Raw genomic sequence first — 22,901 nt, forward strand, 5'->3', positions numbered from 1 at the left:
GCTTTCCCAAAACACTCTCTTCACTGCCTTAGACTGGTAGTCTAGTCCTGTCTGGTAGTCTTTTAACACTTTAAAAGATGGGGTGTAGGGAGATCAAATCCTCTTTGTCTTAAAACTTGGGCTTGTCTGCTACACAAAGTCCTGCCCTTGGTAGTGGCAGTCACATAATAGGACAGTAAATTAATGCCTGAACAGATTGTGCAGTTCCAGAGAGTCCACCTTCCCCGGCTTTCCTTTCTCCTGCCTACTGCTTCCTCCATCCTTCTTCACAACTCCCTCCCCTGTGACGCTTTCTTCCAGAGGATGAGTCTGGAGGAGGAGGCAGCATGAAAGGGAGAACTTGCTGCATCAGAGTTTGTGCCAATTGGAGGGAAAGCTCAATCCCTCAGCAGCCTGATGGTCCAGATGGCCCCATAGGCTTTGCAGAGCTCAGAGGCCCCCAGACAACTCCTTGTCTACATTAGCTTAGCATTGCTACTAAAATTGATGTTATACCAAGTCATCCCCCAAGAGCATGGTAAATCACTTGTTAAAAAAAGAGTTCCACAGTTTTGGCACATGAACCTGACAAGGATTTTTTGAGATTTCTAGCATTGCCAGAATTTAATCAAATGATTGTTATTATAATTAATTATAGTATTCTAGTACTACCGTATATTTTTATATAAACTACAAATTGCTGAAAAGAATCACATTGGATCACAGTATTATTAGATTATACATTCATTCAAATTTCACTAATTAAAATGTCAAAAGGAAGTAGACATGGAGTTCAACTAATTCTCACTTTACTAATCCATGAAACAGATACTTCTCATAAATAGCTGGTAATCTTTCCTCAGTTCTCAGGAAAAATGACTGAATAGCTGCAGTAAACTCTCCTATTACTAGTTCTCCACATTACAATTTTTTTAAAACCTGCAATTTATCTTGAAAGGCACCCTGAAGCAGTAGCACAAGGATTAAATGACCATTTTTAGATAATAATGGTTAACATCTAATCGTTTAATTAAAAAAAGGAGCTTGACCCTTTCCTGGTCACACTTGGAAGTGCTCCCTCTTGGTGTCATCTAGCTTGGGCCACAGAGGGCCGCAGGACAGCTCCGTATCCTCTCTGTCCTACATTCATTCATTCATTCATTCATTCATTCATTCATTCAGGCAACAATACTGATTAAATACTTATTTTATGCCAAGCATTGTTCCTCAGCTCTTGGGATATATGAGCAAAACAAACAAAAGTACTTGCCCTCATGGAGCTCTATGCAGGGAAAAGAGGCAATAAGCAATAAAAATAATAAATGTTGTAAGATGTTGGATGGTAGTAAGATCTATTGGGGGGAAAAAAGTAAGATCAGAAAAATGGGAAGCTAAGGGGAGCTGATTTTAAATGGGGAATTGGGCCTAATTTAGAAGGTAACATTTGAGCAAGGACTTAGCCCATTTTGGTAATGTCTTTATTATTTTTTCATCCATAAATATTATGTTCCTATCATTCTCTTTTTCTTTCCCAGGGCCTTCTACCAGACACATAAGAAACATTATGTATGTATGGGCTTAAAACTACACAGACCTTGAGTCAAGGCCAGTTAATTTTTTTATGATAGTATCTCAATTATATCTGGAAAACCTGAGGCCTGGCCTTACTCATGGTAACTGTATGATATGATGCTATGATGTAAGATGTGCTACACAAATTTCTGTCTCCTCCTTTCCCAGACTCTTTACTGCCTTAAAATCTACTTCCTGAAATAGTTACATAACTTTCCCATCAGCCAGCCATGCTGCCTGAATTCACCACTGTTAAGATATTCATTACTTTAGATTAAAGCATGGCATTTTTAGTGATTCTCTTTTAAAATTCAAACTTGCCATGGGAATAAGACTTTTAAAAAAATCATTCAAGCTCATGAAAGAAAAAGGCTGCATTTGTGGCATGGCCGGCAGGTTTGTGGAGAGTGGACCCCAGGCTCCCTCTGATGGGCCAGGGGCCAAACTGGAGGACAGGGAGTCCAGGAAGTCCACATGGCAGACCAGGCAAGGACTGGAAGGTCCTAAACTTGACCTGGTATTTTTTACTTACACAAAGAAATATGTTCTATAACTTTCTTGATCAGCTCGCCCTCTCACCTAACTTTATTTTCTCACTGGGATACATATTTTTGACCTCTGATAGATTAGCACACCAAGGAAGGGGTACAGTAGGAGCAGAGTCGTCTGCCTCAGCAGGAAAAAGTGTTCTATCTTGAAAATAGTTTAGAATTTCTGGACATAGTGATAATAAACAGAAGACCAACTTTTAGTGATATTTACTACTATTTATAAATATACCGTAGGCATTGCACCGCTTTTCTTATCTGCTACCAGGACACACCATGGCACCAAGCCCCACCTTGGTCCTCATGGCTCTGAGACATGTATTTCTAGAGTTTCCACTATGTACACAGCTACATAAATATTTCCTTCTTCCCCTCCACAAAAATAAAGTCATACTGTATATACTAAGCAACAGATTTTAGACATTTTCCATGTCAACCAATTTAGACCTGTATCCTTTATTTTTATGTGTTACATAATTTATTTGTCTAATTTTGTCTGGATGAATTCTTAAATAGTTTTAATTTCTGGATACTGTAAACAGAGTTTCAAAAACTATTCTTGAATTTGCATCTTTGTACACTTATCCATGTTAACCTTAAAGCACATTCCTAGAGTTAGGTTTGCTATACCAAAAAATATGTGTAATTTTGACATTTACTCCTAAATTTCCCTCCAGAAAGTTTTCAGTCCTTCTTCTACCACCAGCTGAGTATGAAAGTGCCAGCTTCTCTACAGCCTTGCTACCAGTAGGGTTCTCTAGTCTTTTTAATCTCTGATAATCCAAATTAAAATGATCCTATTTTGAAATATTTAACATTTTTAATTTTATATTTTCACCTTTTGTGAATGTGTGGATTTACCTGCATGAACTGCCTGCTTTGGTCCTTTACCCATTTTTATTATTATTATTTTTTTTTTACTGCACTGTGGAGCAAATGTTCCTAAAAAGGGAAAAAGACGCCAAGCACAAATTTCATCTATAGTATAAGACTAGTTAGGAATAGACCTAATATCCATCACATGAGTTTGTAGACTTATTTTTGAAGTTCTGAAATTACATTTAAAAATCTTGTGGCTTCTGTATTTCTATGAATGTATTTCCCTTCCTACAATGTGCTTTCAACACCATTTGGTGATAACATGGCAGGGACTGTTATGTGTGCCTCCAATTCTTATTCTGGTCTTCACAGGTGAGATCTCTTCACTATCTGCTTTGGGAGATGAGGACATGGGCTTTCCTGCCCTCTGTCTTCCTTACCTACCTTTCTTCACTCTCTTTCACTTCCCAACTTTGGTTACACATACATTTACTTTTATACTTCTTAAGATTGACAATTTCTCTGACTATAAAGGTCTCAGTGACTTCTAAAAATTTTAAATCAATAAACACTTTAAATTACTATGACTACTTAAGCATTGCTCTTGAGCTAACTGGTTTGGTAGGATCACATTTCTTTCTCTGTGGCACTAATTCCCATGCTGTTCAGCGAAGAAGGTACTTAGAGATTCTGCTTTTACAGTCCATCTAGTACCTCCAAACATTATTGTGACTACCAGGACTCTTGGTTCCAAATGGTATGAAAAAAACACAAACTTAGAAAAAAATTACTTACTCAAGAAAGTAGATCTGACTTCAGAAGTGGCTGGAGATAGGAAGTCACACAACGTTTGTTGTTAGCATCTGGTCTCGTCATTTGCTCTCTGAGTGATGGCTCTAGTACTTTACTTCTTTATTTTGCTGAAATACCCCCTTGAGTTCCTTTCTACAAAAGAATGCTCGGAGTATAAACTCTGATTTATCACACATCTGAAAATCTTTTATTTTGTCCTCATATTTAACAGTGTCTTAGTTAAGTAGATTCTAGTTTGATTAGTATTTTATTTCAGAACTTTGAAAAAATAGATCCATTGTTTTGCAGAATCTGACTGGCAGTGACAAGTGTGTGGTCAGTCCAATTCTTGATTCTTTCACATGATACTTATTTTTTTTCCTAAGGAAGAATATAAAATTTTATCTTTATAATCAATATCATAGAATTTCACAATTATGTGTTTAGGTATAAGTCTTTTATCATATTTTGTGCTGGATATTTTGTGGGCCCTGAAAAACATATTTTCTTCTACAGTTTGGGGAAATTCCCTTGCATTCATCCTGTAATAACCTCTTCCCCTCTGCCTTCTTTGCCCTTTATTCCTCAAACTTCCTGAGTTTATATTTTATGTCTCTTAACTTCCCATTATATTATCCAACTTTGCCTTTCTGTTCTGAGGGGCTTCCTCCATTTTATTTCACAAAACCTATTTTGATTTAAATAAACTTTGGTGATCATATTTTCAATACCTTAGAGCATATTCATCAAGATTCTTCAGAGAAATGAACTAATGGGAGATAGATAGATAGATAGATAGATAGATAGATAGATAGATAGATGATAGATAGATGTTAGATAGGTAGATAAGAGGAGACTTATTATGGGTTGCCTTATGCAATTATAGAGGTTAAAAGTGGGGTAGGGCCCTGGTGTAAGTTTCAGAGTCAGAAGGTCTGAGAACCAGGATCTTAGAGCAGGACAAGATAGATGTTCCAGGTCAAGAACAGAGAGAGAATCATCTTTCCTTTGCCCTTTTGTTCAATCTAGACCTTCAGTAGATTGGGTGATTTCCACCCACACTGTTAAGGACTGATCTTCTTTTCTCGATACTGATTCAAATGCTAATTTCTTCGAGGAACACCCTCAAAGATAAACTCAGAAATAATGTTTTACCTGCTATCTGGGCATTCCTTATCCTGGCAAGTTGACACATAAACTTATCTATTATCCCAGTAAGTTGACACATAAACTTATCTATCATAAGAAGTTTTTTCGAATGTTACATTTTTTAAACTTGGTCTCTAAATTGTGGCAATATCTTGTTGAATCTCACTGAGAATGCTAATTCAAACATTTTAAAAGGCCTCTGTTCCCAGAATTATCTCTATGGTCATTTTCAAAATTTATTCATCTTGCTTAAAAAATTGTTTTTTCTTTCATGTTTTGGGGTTTTGATTCTTTTTCTTTTTTCTTTTTTAAAAATATTATTCTTGTCTACTGATTCTTATTTTTGTTGCAGATTAAGAATGAGGTGAGACTGGAGAGATCCTGGTATACAGTTGATGGGTTTAAGGATAAAGGTCAGAAAGCCATTAAGCTGGAGGACTGGATTGACTTTGGTGCACTGACTCCTATACATGCTCCTAGGATAAATGCTTAGCTGCAGATTTTTTTTTTTTTCACCCAGAGGTGAAGACTCCATGTATAGATTTCCAAACAGTCCTCTTTTTTCAGCCCCCATCTCCCTTTCTTACCCTCAGTGGTAAATGCCATCTCAAATATGGAACTGTTTCATGCTTTTGCCAGGCAAAATGATTCCTTTCTAGGCATGGTCCAGGCAGCTGCTATTTCTGTTTTGCTTTATCCATTGATGATACTTCTTCAGTCTCTTCATTGTCATGTCAGTATCCTTTTCGTCCTTTACAATCAGCTTAATGGAGTTTCCAAAGGCAAAGAGATCAATGTATATGTTCAATATGGCATCTTAAACTGGAAATCTCTCCTTCCATTTTATACAGAATTGGGGATATAACTCAGGGCATTTCTCTGCTGCCCTTAATTATTGACATAATTTGAGGTGAATTAAGTTCCCGGATGAACATCCCAAAGGATACCTTAGCCTCTCACTGCTTTGCCAACGATATCTCTAAGGACCTTCACTTCTTTCTTCTATCTCAGCTACTTACTTCTGTGACCATACCTTAGGTCTCATTGTAACTTGAACTGAAATCTTAAATGCAACCTGCAGCTATCTGGTAAAAAATCTCTTTTATTTCCTATCCTACTGCTAGTTACTACTAGGACTCATACTTTGAACTCATCAAAATGTCCAGTTTTTTAGCCCATGTATTTTTTCCTTCCATCTTCAATTCTTCCTAGTTCCAGCTGGATCATACATCCCAATCACTGTACCAATATATACCCTCCTCTGAGAGCCCTAAGCATGGGTCAATCCAATTGTGTTATAATGTGAGACTATCTGGGTTTATCCCATCCCTACCACTCATAAGTTGTGGGACTTCGGGGAAGTTATTTAGATTTTCTGTGCATCCGTGTCCTCATCTGTAAAATGAGGATAATAATAGTATGAATGTTCTGGGGATGAAAGGAGATAGCACATGCAAAGTGCTGAGAAGAAACGTCATGATCAATAAAAGTATTCAATAGACATTAACTAGTAGTAGTAATATTCTTTAACCTGAAAATGCTAGTGAAAAAGCAATATGTGTTAATAGGTTATGTTAAAGTCTATAGGTGCTTAAACATTCTATTTATACTGTTTAAACAGTCTTCTTGTAAGTTAACCACTTCTAAAGAGATGTAGTATTTCCCTGTTTAAATGACAATGAAGCACTGATTTCTCTTCTGAGTCTTTGTACCCTCAGCACTCAAAAAAATGGGTTGTGTCTCTGTTCTGTTTCTTTTCTAATCTCATTTTGATAGTTAATCCTTTGGGTCTCCAAGGAGCCCTTGCCCTAATTATGATAGGATAATGAAACACTGACATCTAATTACAACTTTTATGAAGGTAGCAGATACCAATTACAAACTGGGAGTCATGTGGCTTTATATTCTTCCTTATGTAACGCTTGTGGTTTTAGAAAAGAGATCAGATTCAAAAAATAGTTTGAGCTATATCATTTCCCACTGATGCTATATTATGCCATTTCTTCCAGATCTATAACTATGTGATAGTTATTTTGAGCTTTGAAGACCTCAGGACTCTTTCTAGCTTGGAACTCAAAAATCTCTTTGTTGATGGGTATTTTGATCAATCCTTTGATTTAAGCAAGTCCCTGGAGGAAGAGCTTTTAACCCAGGCACTGTATAAATAATTATCTGATTACTAGACCCCAATTTAAAGAAAACTCTAAACAAATTAATATTTTGAACACAGTCCTTGTAGAGTGAAATTGTGTTCTTTTGAGACATATGTAACAAGGTACTTTCAGGATGTGAAGATCATTAATATTTTAGCCTTAATTATTTTACCCTCACAACCTTAAGGTGTCCCCCAATAGCAAATTGGTGAAATGTCAATTATAATTTTAAAACATATATATTTATCACTTTGGAATAAAATTTTAGGAAGTATCACAAAGAAGCAATGTAAGATAGCAACACTGGGTCCTGTTAAAATCTTCGGCAAGTTATCCAGTTTTTCTAGGCTGTTTCCTAATCAGCAAAATGAGTTTTGGTATGGATCAAATGAAATAATGCATTAAATCACTTTGTAGATAACAGTAAACAGTAAATGTTCATTCAATCTGAGGAATCAAATGGGTAGGATGTTAGGAGCTTTTAGGTTTTCTAGAAGCAAATTTTTACTTTAGAGTATAAAATCAGGCTTATATTTACTGCACTTCTATCATTATTCCCCTTACTTGTAACTTGTCTTTAAAATAATTTGTCATGGCTTTTGGTTAATAAACACATCTCTCTTTCATCTCCCTACCATAAAATAAAAAGATAACATCCTTATGCTCTCAGCGTGGTCTTACCTTCAGACTCTAGAAATACACAGCTGAATGTGTTTTCTGGGAAAACATATAAATTAAAATCATTTTTGGCAGACATACATTGGCTATTAATAAACAGTTCTAGTAAGCTCTCCTCCTTATAATCTAAGGATTTATGTTATAGCTCATTTATCCAGCAGGCTTACCAGAATGCAGTCATATTCCAAAGTCAGTCTTACAAGGTCCCTCTCTGGAAAGAACTCAGTTGATGAGCCTCTACTCTCCTAATTGCTGGCCTTACCTTTGTACATGCCAAATCATCATCCTTTCTGCTTTTGTAGCATTTTTATAGACCCAGAATTACTTTCTGAGAAAAGTCTCAGTCCTAACAAAGGTTACACTTGAACTGAGGATTACATGCATGTGATATGTGTCCTTTCCAGTCCTCTTCCCAGGTCCATGCAGAAATCACCAACCAGTGAGAACACTCCTTCTACAAAACACAAACTCAGCTTCAGGCTATTTCTGAACAAGAGCTTTAGGAAGCAAAAGGAAGCAAGTATGTAAGAACGGACCTGCCATATTTGTACTAGAATGTAAGTTCCTTAAGGGCACATACTGTGTCTGATTCCTTTTTGTTTTCTCAACAAAAATGTTGATTGGGTGTTAACTAATTGTATAAAGTAGGAATAAGAGTCAGTTTCCTAAATGTTTTTAAAAAGTTAACAAAAGCATTTTCACTTTGACTCCAAAATTTTTAAAAAGCTAATAAAGATGTTATAATATTTTAAAAATCCAAATTTTATGGGAGTTCTTGTCTGGATGAAAATTAGAACACATTCACATTGTCTCAAACGAACGAACATGTGTAACTCTATAAAAACAATACCTCCCTAAAGCATGAAATCAGATGGAAAAACTCGACATCTTTATTTCTGCAGTCAGTCTCATTTTTCTTAAAACAGTTCAAACTAGTAAGAATTTTCCAGAAGTTACAGCTTGACTCACCCAACCTTCCAAGGAAAAAACAAAAAAACTTAAACAGACATTGTTTCACTCTCATCATTTCTCCCCCTTACTAATAGTTGCAACTTAAATGTGTCTTAAAGCACTCCAGCTTCTTCATAGTGCCTGTTAAATAAGTATCCTGTGGACCCCCACACACAGTCATAGAATCCTAAGTGGTGCTCAGACCAGTCACATGGCAGTGCATTCTTAATTGCTAGAGCTAATATGCTCTCAGCATGGTCTGTTAATTACACCCTAATAATCTATTATAGTTTCTTTCTACAATGTAAAGTCTTGGAAATCACCCACTAAAAAGTACCTGTGTACTCTGGGGCTTTGGCAGGCTAGGACAGAACTTCTGAGAACACGGTGTGTTCCAGAGAAGATAATCAATCTGAGAGGACTTACAGAGAAACACTTCATTCAGGACCTGGCTGCTGGCTTTTATCTCAGATCTGAGGATTTCACAATCATTTGGAGATACCTACAAGTGTATAGCACACCTTGGATATTACTCTTAATGATTACTTCAGTTTGTAAAGAGGTCTCCACCAACAGCAAAGGAGAGGGCCCAGCCCCAAGCCACGAGGAACACAGTTCTCTGCCAGTAAGTGCCTAATGACTCATTTTCCTCAACAGAAGTTTCATAAGGCTGGAATTCAGGGAGGGATGTCTGGAGAATGTCTGAAAGGAAGTTCACAAGCCACTGTCCTGCTCTTTGCTGGAGAAACTGTCCCATGGTAGCCAGACAAGTTGACGAAGGCAAACAGCAACATGTTTTGGTAACATTTCCCCATTACCTTTCATGTACAATCCAAGAAAGGTTGCCATGAAGTGTTTTAATCAGGTTGGGAACATTATAAACTTCCAAAAAAGAAAACCATTAGTGGAAAAATTAAGGACACAGTAGATTTAACAACTGTGTTTACGTGGAACCACAAAATCTATCCAAGTGAATTGCATTAAAACAGACAGAACACTCCAAGAAACTGTTGTATGTGTATTTTTTTTAATTCAGTCAACCATTTTACTAATCTGTCAAGATGACCAATTTCTTTGGAATTATGTAGATTTAGCCAAAATGAAATTGTACATAAGATTTACTTCTCTTTTCAGATGCTTTTTTATTTATTTTTAAATCTTTATAATTACTAAATGTTCTCTCTCTCAGAAGATATTCTGAGAGGAAAGCAAAAATACCACTCTTGTAAAGCCATTTCCATTCTTCCAAAGGTCTGCTGGTAAATTATTCTTACTGATCTTTCCATCTTTCTAGCCTGTGCATACACACCTAACCCATACTAAATTTCACCAGATGGCATTTTATTTCTTTAAAGTAAAGCAGCCGTGGGTTTAGACAGTTGAATTTTTAAACTTCTGTATTTACTGAAAGTGCATATGGTGCTATATGGACAAAGAAATTGTGCTGAAAGAAAAACATTTCTGTCTGCAATACCTCAGAATCTTCCAGAGGAAAAAAAAGTGCAGTTATATGGTGCATTTCTCACAAAATCTTATGTGGCTTCAATGTTCTTCCTCTGTTAAAAAGTAGATATATGTTTAATGTACAGACCTGCAAGTTTCATTATTTTAAATTCATCTTTTAGTGGCAAATAAAAATGTTATACGAAACTCAATGACTTGCTAAAGCGATCTCTCAGTGAATTCTAGAAGAAAATGCAACATAAACCTGTACTTGTAAAAAAGAAAAAATAAAAACCTCTGTATGTCAACGTAAGCAGATGTTGGTGTAGAATTTACAAGGATGAGAAGGCTATAAAACCTCCCCTGAGTCACTCACAGTTCATTTGAGGGCCAAGAACGCCCCCAAAATCTGTTTCTAATTTTACAGAAATCTTTTGAAACTTGGCACGGTATTCAAAAGTCCGTGGAAAGAAAAAAACCTTGTCCTGGCTTCAGCTTCCAACTACAAAGACAGACTTGGTCCTTTTCAACGGTTTTCACAGATCCAGTGACCCACGCTCTGAAGCAGAATTAGCTAACTTTCAAAAACATCTGGAAAAATGAAGGTTAGTATAAGTAACCTCAAGTATCGTTAAAAAAATTAAGGTTGGCTGGATTGAACGTGATCAGAGTTTTCTATTGTTTAAAAGGTGAGGATTTGTACATAAGTATTTACTTCCTGAATGGGTTGGGATTGGAAAATTGTTCAAATATACTGTAGAAACATTTGTCCTTGCAGAGCTGGAAGAATTCCAGCAATTATAGCCGGATCAGTGGAAGACAATCAAAAGCTTCGTGGGGCGAGAGAAATAGGATTTAGGTGTAAACAAAATCTTGCCATTTCTACTATTTAGCAGGAACTGTGTGTATGCCTAATTCTCTTTATTTTATGTAGACTTGGGTAAAAATCGTATTTGGAGTTGCCACCTCTGCTGTGCTTGCCTTATTGGTGATGTGCATTGTCTTACGCCCTTCAAGAGGTAAGAACTTTCTCTGATTTGCTCTATCTGCCTAGAATAGCTTGGAAAATGTACTAATGCAAGATCACAAGTGGCTGAACATTTCCTAAGTGCTTATGTTCCAAAGTAAGTCTGTTATTTCTAAGAAGACATATAAGCTCACAGATATGTTGTTGTGCAAGACCAGAAATACTGAGGAATTTAAGGCATGGGTAGGAAGAGATTTACAGTGTTATTTCAGCAATAGAAAAACCTAAGAACTATGCTGCATCACCCCCACAACCCCCAAAAATATATGCTAAATACAAGCTTTGACAGGCCTTTAGAGACAACATTTTTAACTAACATTGCTTTTCATTATTAGGTTTGTCTCGTGGAAAGTAAAAATGAGTAAGAATGGAAAAGTTAAAACAGAATCTATGGACTTTTTTTATTACTAAATAGTCTTTCCAAAAATTTAGGGAGGAAGTTGAGAATACAGATCTCAGGAATAGCTGTATAGAAAAAGCGAAGTTGTTGTTTTAGATGTAGTAGCACTGCACATCAAATTAGAAAATTAAACATTGTTAAGCAAGCATTATGATCAGTCATAAATTGTATCCTTTTACAAAAAAGGCTTAGATTGACATTGATCTCACTTTACTAAAAATTGGAAGGTACTATGGGCTGATATCAGAGCTAGTTTAAATATAAAGTAGGACTATGTTGATAGATAATCCAGTGATATTAGGGGAATAGCTTTTTATGAAAATATTTATGAAGAGAAACTCAAGCTTCTAAAATAGAAAAAAAAATCCAGTAATAACAGATCTTATGTCTTTGTGTCTAGGAAAAGGGGAAAAATTTGTACTAATAAATACTAAAAGTTTATGATAACAAATGTGGGAAATATCTTGGTTAAAAGTTAACTGATAGTAAAGGAAGATCAATAAAATAACTTCAGCTAAAGAATGTATGAGTCCTGAACGACTATTGCTGTTAAAAAGAACATAGAAAAATGTTTTGGAAAATTGAAAATAATCATGAGATTTTCACAGAATTACAAAATAGAATAGGTGAATCCATAAGATGAAGTCAGCTTATATCTTCAGTGTTCATTTCAGTCTTTGTTTCTGTTCTCTGCCAGCACAAGATTCTTCTTAGGCAGTTGAGAGGTATGTTGTGCGTGTACATATCTTTCATAAATTTTCATGTTAAAATTATTTTCAGACCCGTCTCTCAACTCAGTGGTCTTGGGGCCACATTTCCCTCATACCAGCAGTTATCAGGTAGTGGATTAGGTCATATAGATCCTTTGAATGTTAATTCATTAAAAATTAGCTCCTGATTTTAAAAGAAACTCAATCTTGAAATTGATACTCTGCACTCTCAGAAATAAATGTTCTTGGAACAAAAGTTTGTTAATTTTATAGGGCACTTGCCTCCATGTCCACAGGGAAGGATAAATTTCACTATGGAATTCAAGCTATAATTTCTAATAAGAAATACGTTATATTTACATATTTACAAATGATGTATGGAGATACACATACACAGATATTTGTGTGATCACATATAATCTCAATCCTACCCTCTTTCCAAGTTTAGTTATGTATAGCTTACATATAAATATATGTTGTAAACTATATACAGTATAAAAGTCCTATGTAATTTATAATACAATTCTCTGTTTTCAACTAATAGGAAAATTCTAAGAATAAAGTGATTTCTTGATAGGGTGAAATAATCAAATTAAACTCGAGTACTCAATGAAATTTGAGTACTCATTCAGAAATAGAAAAATCATAACTAAGGTGAGAACTGCTGTTTTTTGATCCACTATATCATTCTCCTTCTGTTCTAAATTTGCTTAATAACTTCTTAGAATGTCAGCTAAACAGCTTGAGAATGGCACCAGTCATTCCCCTACTTTCCTGAGCAGGACCCAGGCAAGTCAGTGCCACGGGCAGCCCTGAAGTTAGGCGTGGTGGCCTCCTCCTGACTTTCCTCCTTTCTTCTCACATCTCACTCGTCAATCATCTCCCATCTGGAGTGCCAGGTCCAGTCCTCACTCTCACATCTGCCCAGTGCCTATGAGAATAGGATCTGAGATGGCAAGGCAGGAAAGGGAAGGAGGAAGGGGTAAAAAGAACAGAGAATTCAAAGCCAAGTGAACTCCTACTTAGCCTCCTTCTCACACTTCATCAGAAATCCCATTACCTCAGATTTGCCTTAGGTGCCCTCGTATCCTCAGCCCAGAATTTCATGAACCAGTGTATGAACAGTCTTCTGAGAAACTTAAAGCCATACTCAGGAAACATTCATTCACTCATTTACATATTAGTGTATTAGTCCTACTAACTCCCTGCCCATCATCATGCCAGTTGCTGAGGATATGGAGGTGCAGCAGTCTAGAATTTCCTCTGCAAGTTGGGGAGTAAGAATCCAGTGCTTTCTGCGCCCAAAGATGCATAGTCAACACCACAGATACCTGAGAAGGATTTCTGTTAGTTCACACAAGGTCTAAAGGAAAAAAAAAGAGAAAGGCTCTTCCATTCCAGGAGAACCAGCCTCAGGATTAAAAGCATTTAGGAATAATTAAACTGGATTGTAGGAACAAATATGAAATGTAGTAGTGAAATGAGAAAATCCATTTAGCTCACTTACAAAATATTAACTATAAGGAAAAACTTTTTTCGAAACTTGTAAAATATTCCCTTTTTGGTTTTGCCAAAGTGTGAAACACACATGAGTTTCTACCCCTTATTCCCAGGTTGTCCTTGTCTTCAGCTTACACCTCTTCAACTGACTCCTTTCCTCTCTCTTACCTCCAATCACTTTTTCTTTTGAGGTTCTTCTTCAAAAGCATCACTCCTCTTCCTGTGTGAATATGCAACAAGGCTGAGAGTGGAAACTAAGGCTCCCCTTATTTTTGTTCACCCCAAAGACAAACATACATACTCTCTTGTTTCAAGAGATTTAACAGATGTTATAAAAGCAAAAAACTAGAAGTGAAAAGTTACAGAGGTTGCGGAATTTTGCAGGTAAATTCCACACAAACTTGATTCATGATTTATATTTTCTGAATACCTGGACCATTCCTCCATGGCTTACAGAAAGAAATTGTAGGAGCTATTTGACCTCGTTTCAGATTATTTTCAGTATAGAGTTCCCCACATGGTGATGAACAAATACTCAAATGTTAGTTACTAGTTTTCTAAAATTTCTAACATGTAGTAAATGATAGCTAGTATTTGTGTCTGTGTTCTCCATGTTGAGAATATATACTTATACACGCAACAATAGCAACTATTCCATTCTGTGTGATGTATTTCAATTTCAAAAATGTCTTAATTCTGAGAGTAGAGAGCCTTTATCCCAGAATATCATCCCCGTTCCTATCCCCAACTTTTTTTTTTAACCAAAAACAACAAACGTTTCAGAAACTTTTGTGTCTGAAGAACTCATACAGAACATTGATGGCTCTAGGGCAAAAGCAAAACAAAAGGAAAGAAGAAAGATATAAGAAGTTGAAGGGTGGAGGAATGGAGAATAAGGCTAAGTGAGAGTAAAAAAGGAAAGGGTGGGTGGCTGTGTTGGCTTATGGCTGTAATCCCAGCACTTTAGCAGGCCAAGATGGGAGGATTCCTTGAGCCCAGGAGTTTAAGAACAGGCTGGGCAACATGGTGAAACCCTTTCTCTGTTAAAAAAATAGAAAAATTGCCTGGGCGTGGTGGCATGCACCTGTAGTCCCAGCTATTTAGGAGGCTGAATATCAGAAAAGTGTTTGGAAAGTTCAGGAAACCAAAAGGAAACTGATAGAGCTATGAGGCCAAAATTATTTAAACAAATGAACAAAGAGAATATGTATATGCATGTGTAATTGTGATTCTACATACATACACACATATATATACAATATGTAGTAATTATTTAGCTGAGTCCTGCCTTTTATAATGCATTGAAGAAAATATGTGAAGGCCGCAGACAATTTGGATAGAACAGAGATCAATATTTTTTAAGAAGAAATATCATTTGGGAAGTCTGAATTTTAGTCAGAAATTCATTGTTGTTGTTATTATTACCATTAGTATTCTGTTACTACTATAACTTCAACAATCACCTTTGGTAAAATAAGATATAAGTGAGATAAAATCATCTTCAAAGGAGATATAAATATGTAAGTTGTAAGGTTAAAATATTTTCCCAGGACCAACATTCAGTCTGTGAAACAGATTCCCTCAAACATCTTAAGAGTTTTAAGTTTATTTTTTCACTATTCTTATGGAGAAAATATGGGAAAGTCTAAAAGGTTAAGGAGAAGTTTCAGAAAGTTTATGAATATAAAAGAGTTTTTAAGTCAAGATAAAGAAATCAAGTTTGCAGTTTATAATTCTCTAATTTGCACGTAAATTTTAAAATCACAGATGAATCTTGGCAAACTCCGTTTGAGTTTTGCCAAATTCTAAATAATTTAAAAATAAATCCAAATCTTTGTATGATTCTCATAATGGAGAGGCGTTTACCTGTCTGAGATTTCCAAAGCAAATTGAGTTACAACTTCGACGAGAACATCCAGTCATAGATATACCTTGAAAACCAGATTCAAAAGTTTGAGCCAGAGGTGTGGAATCAGGACTTAAGAACCAGAGACAGTCAAACTGAGCCATAAAATACAGCAATAATTGACAAATGCAATCTAATTTAACTAAAGAGCTTCTGCACAGCAAAAGAAACTAGCATTAGAGTGAACAGGCAACCAACAGAATGGGAGAAAAATTTTTCCAATCTCTCCACCTGACAAAGGGCTAATACCAGAATCTACAAAGAACTTAAACAAATTTACAAGGAAAAAAAAAAATAAACAACAATCCCATCAAAAAGTGGGCAAAGGACATGAACAGACACTTCTCAAAGGAAGACATTTATGCGACCAACAAACATGTGAAAAAAAGCTCATCATCACTGGTCATTAGAGAAATGCAAATCAAAACCACAATGAGATGCCATCTCACACCAGTTAGAATGGCAGTCATTAAAAAGTCAGGAAACAACATATGCTGGAGAGAATGTGGAGAAATAGAAACGCTTTCACACTGTTGGTGGGAGTGTAAATTAGTTTAACCATTGTGGAAGACAGGGTGGTGATTCCTCAAGGATCCAGAACCAGAAATACCATTTGACCCAGCAATCCCATTACTGGGTATATACCCAAAGGATTATAAATCATTCTACTATAAAGACACATGCATATGTATGTTTATTGCAGCACTGTTCACAATAGCAAATACTTGGAACCAATCCAAATGCCCATCAATGATAGACTGGATAAAGAAAATGTGCCCCATATACACCATGGAATACTATGCAGTCATAAAAAAGGATGAGTTCATGTCCTTTGCAGGGACATGGATGAAGCTGGAAACCATCATTCTCAGCAAACTAACACAGAAACGGAAAACCGAACACTGCATGTTCTCACTCATAAGTGGGAGTTGAACAATGAGAACACATGGACACAGGGAGGGGAACATCACACACAGGGGCCTGTTGGGGGGAGGGATAGCATTAGGAGAAATACGTAGTGTAGATGACGGGTTGATGGGTGCAGCAAACCACCATGGCACATATAATACCTATGTAACAAACCTGCATGTTCTGCAAATGTATCCTAGAACTTGAAGTATTAAAAAAAAAAAAAATCAATAATTAATACAGTAGGCATGTAATAAAACGATCTTCTCATAGAACAGTTAATCAAATACTAATCAGTCTCTTTTTTTTAATTTTGTTTTATTATTATTATACTTTAAGTTCTAGGGTACATGTGCACAACGTGCAGGTTTGTTACATATGTACACTTGTGCCGTGTTGGTGTGCTGCATTCATCAACTCGTCAGCACCCATCAACTGATCATTTACATCAGGTATAACTCCCAATGCCATCCCTCCCCCGCCGCAATCAGTCTCTTTTTAATTTATTTCTCGTGTCTAGAGAACCAAGAACTTATTTTTCATTTCCAGTATCCTTCTTAATTGACTAATATTATGCAGTAAGAACAGAATAACGTATAATATTTATTAATATTTATTCCCATTAATAATAAAAATAGTATTATTTAGTATCTAAATTAAAATTTTGAATACAGGTTATGATTTATACTTGGGGGAAAAACAGATATGTTAGGACTTTTTAAGGAACAGGACATAACAATTGTATGTTAAAAAAGAAAACATCAGATAACAGGCCAGGCGTAGTGGTAATCGCAGCACTTTGGGAGGCCAAGACGAAGGATCACTTGAGGCCAGGAGTTCAAGACCAGCCTAGCCAACATGGAGAAACTCCCTCCCTACAAAAACACAAAAATTAGCAGTGGTGGCAGACACCTGTAATCTCTGCTACTCAGGAGGCTGAGGCAGAATTGCTTGAACCTGCGAGACAGAGGTTACAGTGAGCTGAGATCGTGCCATTGCACTCCAGCCTGGTCAACAGAGCAAGACTCTGTCTCCCCACCCCCCACCAAAAACAAAACAAAATCAGATAACAAATGAAATAAGCAGATAGAAATAGGCACATAGAAAGATACTAACTACCAATACTTAAGAAGAAACAGAAAACATGAATGGTGCTGTAACACCAAAAAAGATTGAATTAGTAATTTTAAAACTTCCAACCAAAAAAAAAAAAAAACTTCCTAAGCTCAAATGGCTCCACTGACAAATTCTACCAAACACTTAAAGAAGAATTATTACAAATTCTTCACAAATGTTTTCAAAAAATGAAAGAAAATATTTCCCCACTCATTCTATAAGGCCAGTATTATCCACATTACTATAATGCCAAAACCAAAGATGTCACAAGAAGGGAAAATTATAAATCGGTATCTCTTATGAATATAGATGCAAAAATTTTCCACAAAATACTAGCATGCCAAATCCAGCAATATATAAAAAGGATTACACACCATGACAAATTAGGATTTAGCCCGAGAATACAAGGTTGGTTTATCGTTTGAAAATCAATTAATACAATAAATTTCATTAATAGAAAAAAGGACACAAACCTCATAGTCATTATAATAGATACAGAAAAAGGATTTGATGAAACGCAGCACCCTTTCATGATAAAATCACTTAATAGATTAGGAGTAGGAGGAATTCCTCAACCTTATCAGAGACACCTACAAAAAAAAATAAAAAAACATAGCTAATATCACACTTACAGATGAAAGCTAATGTCACACTATTTTCCTGCTAAGATCATTAACAGGACTTGATGTCCTCTCTCATCACTTCTATTCAACATTTTATCAGTGGTTCTAGCCAAGGCAATTAGGCAAGAAAAAAATATATAAAGTATCCAGATTTGAAAGGAAGAAGTAAAACTCTTTCTACTAACAGATAACACAATCTTGTTTGTAGAAATCCTAAGGAATTCACTAAAAAGCTATTAGAACTAACAATAAAGTTCAGCAGGGTTGCAGGATACAAGATCCATGTATAAAGACCAATAGTATTTCTATACACTCCCAATGAGCAATCCAAAAAGATCTAAATAAGTGGAAAGACATCCCATGTTTATGGATCATAAAACTCAATATTTTTAAGATGGCAATACTGCCTAAATTTATCAACAGATTAAATGTAATCTCTATCCAAATCCTGCATAGTTTTCTTTTTTTGCAGGAAGTGATGAGCTGATCCTAAAATTCATACAAAAATGCAAGGCACCCAAAATAGCTAAAACAATATTGAAAAAGAATAATAAACTTGGAGGAATCACACTTCCTTATTTTAAAACTTACTACAAAGCTCCGTAATCAAGACAGTGTGTTACTGGCATAAGGATAGATATATAGATCAATGGAATAGAATTGAGTGTCCAGAAATAAAGCCTTATACTTAGTTAATTGATTTGTGATGAGGATGCCAAGACAATTCAACAGGAAAAGTCTTTTCAACAAATGATGGTGAAACAATTGGATATCTATGTGCAAAAAAAAAAGATGTTGGACCCAATTCCTCACACTATACACAAAAATTAACTCAAAATGGATCAAAGACTTAGATGTAAGAGCTAAAAACTATAAAACTCTTAAAACATATGGATACATTTTTATGTTTTTGAGTTAGGCAAATTTTCCAAGATATGACCAAAAATGCAAGAAACAAAAGAAAACATACATAAATTGGACTTCATCAAAATTTAACATTTTAGGATGGCCAAGAATACCATTTAAAGAGTGAAAAGATTACCTACAAAATGAGAAAAAATATTTGCAAATATATATCCAATAAAGGCCATGTATCTAGAATATACAAAGAATTCTGGCAACTCAATAATAAAAAGATAAATAACTCCATTAAAAAATGGACAAAGGACAGACATTTTGCTAAAGAAGATATACAAATGACTAATAAGCACATGAATGATGCACAATGCCATTAGACATTGCAAAATGCAAAACAAAACCACAACAAAATGCCAGGAATGAAATTGCAGAGGAGCAATTAGGCATCCATTAAAGCCTACCGATTGTGAAATGGCTTGTCCCTGGGGGTGCAGTAGAAATAGAGACAAGCAGTAGACAGGGTTGGCAGGTCTGGGAGCTGGTTAAGGAAGAGGAAGGTCAAGGATCACACCAAAATATTTGTATTGAGAAACTACATGAATGGTAGGTGGTGCCATTTACTTGGATAAATTTGGAAGAGGAGCATGGAATTTTTTTCTTAGCATTAAACATATTGATTTTGAAGTGCTTGTGAGATATATAGTGGGGATTTTAAAAAGGAAGTGTAATAGACATGTCTGGAGATAAAAAGGCAATCCAGTGAAAGTCAGGTGTGGTAGTGGGGTCAGGGGGTGGTTCAGCCCAGGGGTATGTAGTAGAAACCCTGGGAGAGTGAAATGACCTGGGAAAGTTGCTCTTTCTCCAGCCCCATGTAGCAGCAGAAACAGCCATGACAAAATGTCAAATAGAGATTAGAGGAAAATGAGCTGGCAAAGGAGACTGAGGTCTTCAAAAATAAACAAGGCTTGCTTTCATCTTCAGGGTCACCAGAGGGTCATTTACCATTCATGTTCTTACACATTATGTTGATTATATCTTAGGATCTTTGAAAGCCTTAGTTAGCCTGAAAAATAAATGAACCCTAATTAAAATAATGTAACACAACAGTAAAATAACGCACAAATGGGCTATTTTTAAAAGCCCGGCAAATCCTTTGAATAACTTATGTTATTTAGTGTTGTTCATAGAGAAAACCATGGAAAATTGCTATTAGAGCTGAGACATTCTTCAAGTAGACAGTAATAATAGTAGCAGTAAGTAGCTTTATAATAGCTAGCAACCTATTTGCTTTGAAAAAGCTCAAATTGCCTCACTTTCTCTTAACCTGAGTTTTGAGGTGTAATTATTCTACCCCTTTGTTTGTTGCTTGGTTCTTGCCTATTTTTGTGTTTGTTGTATGTTGTCGTATGTGTACACTTACATTTTGATTATAGTATAGTGGCAAAGTATCTAAAACCAGATACAACTGAATTTAAACCCCAGCTTTTCTCTGTATTAGGCAAGTTAGCTCACCTTGCTAATTTTCATTTCCTAATCTGTAAAATGGTGTCCACAAAAGTATTTACCTCAGATGGTTGCTGTGAGGATTTAACAGGACTATGCATGTAGAGTGCTTGGTACATACAATAACTTACAAATTATAACACTTTCTATTACTCATCTAAAGCCTCCTCATGTACTTGTTTTTCAAAGTTGTCAGTCTTGTTCCAATTTGATCATATCAGCTTGTAAATAGTATCTTTCCTGCCCTAATATTTACTGTCCTTGCCCCTGTGGTACGCACTCCAGAAACAAACAAAACCCAGTGTGATGATTGGAGATGATACCTCCCCATAGGTAGCACCTCTGCAGAGCCATCAGGATGTGTTTTCCCTGGGAGCCCTAGTTCCTTTCCTTGGTATGACCTCATATGCATCAATTACAAATCAAGTGCAAAAGTGAGAACAAAAGGACCTGCCAGCCATTTGTATGCCCACTTAATTTTCTCATTTGGTTTATGCTGAAAGTTAGAACTAACATCCAATGTCTCTGCTCTGACACCCATTCCTAATTTTTCAGTACTAGAAAATCACATGGCAGAAACAGACACAGAAACCTAATAGAAGCACAACATTTTAAGAAAGAATTAAGAGAATAGTAAATCATTACTTGCTTGTGAATCATTTCTGTGAATTGTAATTTCTTGGATTCATAATTGAAATAATTTTCAGCTTTGCTTTAATAAGTTGAAAATGCAAATAATTAAAGTATAGTTAATTAGAGTGTTTAAGCAATGTATGAGTAACTATGCTAAAGATGGGCCAAAACGAAGTTAAGAGCACTGGCAAAACTTAAGAGCTAATCAAGTAAGTGTTAACATATACAGAGGAGATATATGCTTTCAGAATTCATGTTTACTTTTGTTCAATAATTAGAATTTAAAAATTATAGATGTCAAAGCTAACCTTCCAAAATCATCAAATAATTACATTTAATATTAAAACATTATTTGGAAGGGGACATGAAAATTCATTTATTCATCCAATAATTATTAATGGAATATTTTCTGGGTGACTAGAACATTTAGTGTATTTGGTGCTATGGAGATATATTTTATACTGATTTACACACAGACACACACATACACACATTCCAAACATTAGAAAATAATGACCCCAATGCTTTTTCTATAATCTTGCTTAAGTCTAGTCTAGGGCAGAATCAGTCCCCTTGCCTTTTGTCCACTTTTCCAGGTCTGGGAAAGGGAATGTACTTAAAAAGGAGAGCATTTGAAGGCAATGAGCAAGGTCATTAAACAAACATTAAAGTAGGCCATTTACATTCCTTGAAAGCCATGGTCAACACTCAGTTATGTGGAATCTCTTCTCCATGACATGTGGATTGCTTCACAGGCCAGCCTCACCCACCTACAATGAGTTTGTAGTCAAGGAATGATTCCTATTGATAGGCACAGGAGTGCATTGAGCAAAATAGATTCAGTGAAATCATTAAACTGAGATTCTGAACCTTTGCAGAAGAATCATCAAAGAGGCTGGGTAAAAACTAAAACTACCAGGATCCCACCCCCAGAGATCTGGATTCAGTAGATTTGAGATAAGTACTAGGAATCTGTTTTTTATATAAGCACACTCCAAGGGGCTCCAAGGACCAAGTTTTTATAAATATTTAAATGAAGGCAAAAGAGTCTACACATGAAATTTACAACTTGTAATAGAGGGTAGAAAGTAAGGGCAGATATATTCTCGGAGGAATTATCCAAAACGAGTGAACACAAAATCTGTCAAGTTGGTTTATTTTTTTATTCAGCAAATATTTATTGAGCCCCCGTGCTATGTCAAGGACTGTCCTAGCAGCTGAACATATAATAGTGAGAAAAATCAATCACTGCTTCTACTTTTATGGGTGGAGACCTATGTCTTATACAATTCTTTGCCACACAGAGATGAAAAAAAATTCATGTTCAATAAATTTGGATAAATGTTGAGAAAGCAAAATCCCATATGTACAAAGAATCAAAGTTTGGATTGAAAATTCTAAGTAATCTTTATGTTTTATTCTTATTCTAACATGTGACACATTACTGCACTGTGTTTATGAACACGTGGTCATGTTTAGCAGGAAGAATGCCTAATTAAATTTCTCTGATTATATTGGGGATGAACTTAATGTACCCAGCCTGACATCAACATAATTACACTTTCTAAGCCCTGGATACATGACATATGATATGGTTTACAAAGCTAACATGAGGTTAGGAGTAATCATCCC

The 22,901-nt window shown here is 35.7% G+C and overlaps 1 protein-coding gene across 3 annotated transcripts in view; it reads left to right on the forward strand.

The window, feature by feature from the left end:
* Window positions 1-8,857: 8,857 nt before the first annotated feature.
* Window positions 8,858-22,901, forward strand: part of FAP (fibroblast activation protein, alpha) — a 73,389-nt gene continuing 59,345 nt past the window's right edge. Inside the window, exons 1-3 of one of the 3 annotated variants that reach the window (XM_011991006.1) lie at window positions 8,858-9,266; window positions 10,512-10,689; window positions 11,019-11,103. In XM_011991006.1, the coding sequence (XP_011846396.1) occupies window positions 10,684-10,689; window positions 11,019-11,103 (91 nt within the window). In that variant the 5' untranslated portion in view covers window positions 8,858-9,266; window positions 10,512-10,683. Of the gene's footprint in view, window positions 9,267-10,454; window positions 10,690-11,018; window positions 11,104-22,901 lie in introns of those variants that run through there. The other 2 variants (XM_011991005.1, XM_011991007.1) reach the window with 2 other exon arrangements.

This window comes from Mandrillus leucophaeus, unplaced genomic scaffold (assembly GCF_000951045.1).
Source record: "Mandrillus leucophaeus isolate KB7577 unplaced genomic scaffold, Mleu.le_1.0 Scaffold389, whole genome shotgun sequence".
NCBI classification, from domain to species: Eukaryota; Metazoa; Chordata; class Mammalia; order Primates; family Cercopithecidae; genus Mandrillus; species Mandrillus leucophaeus.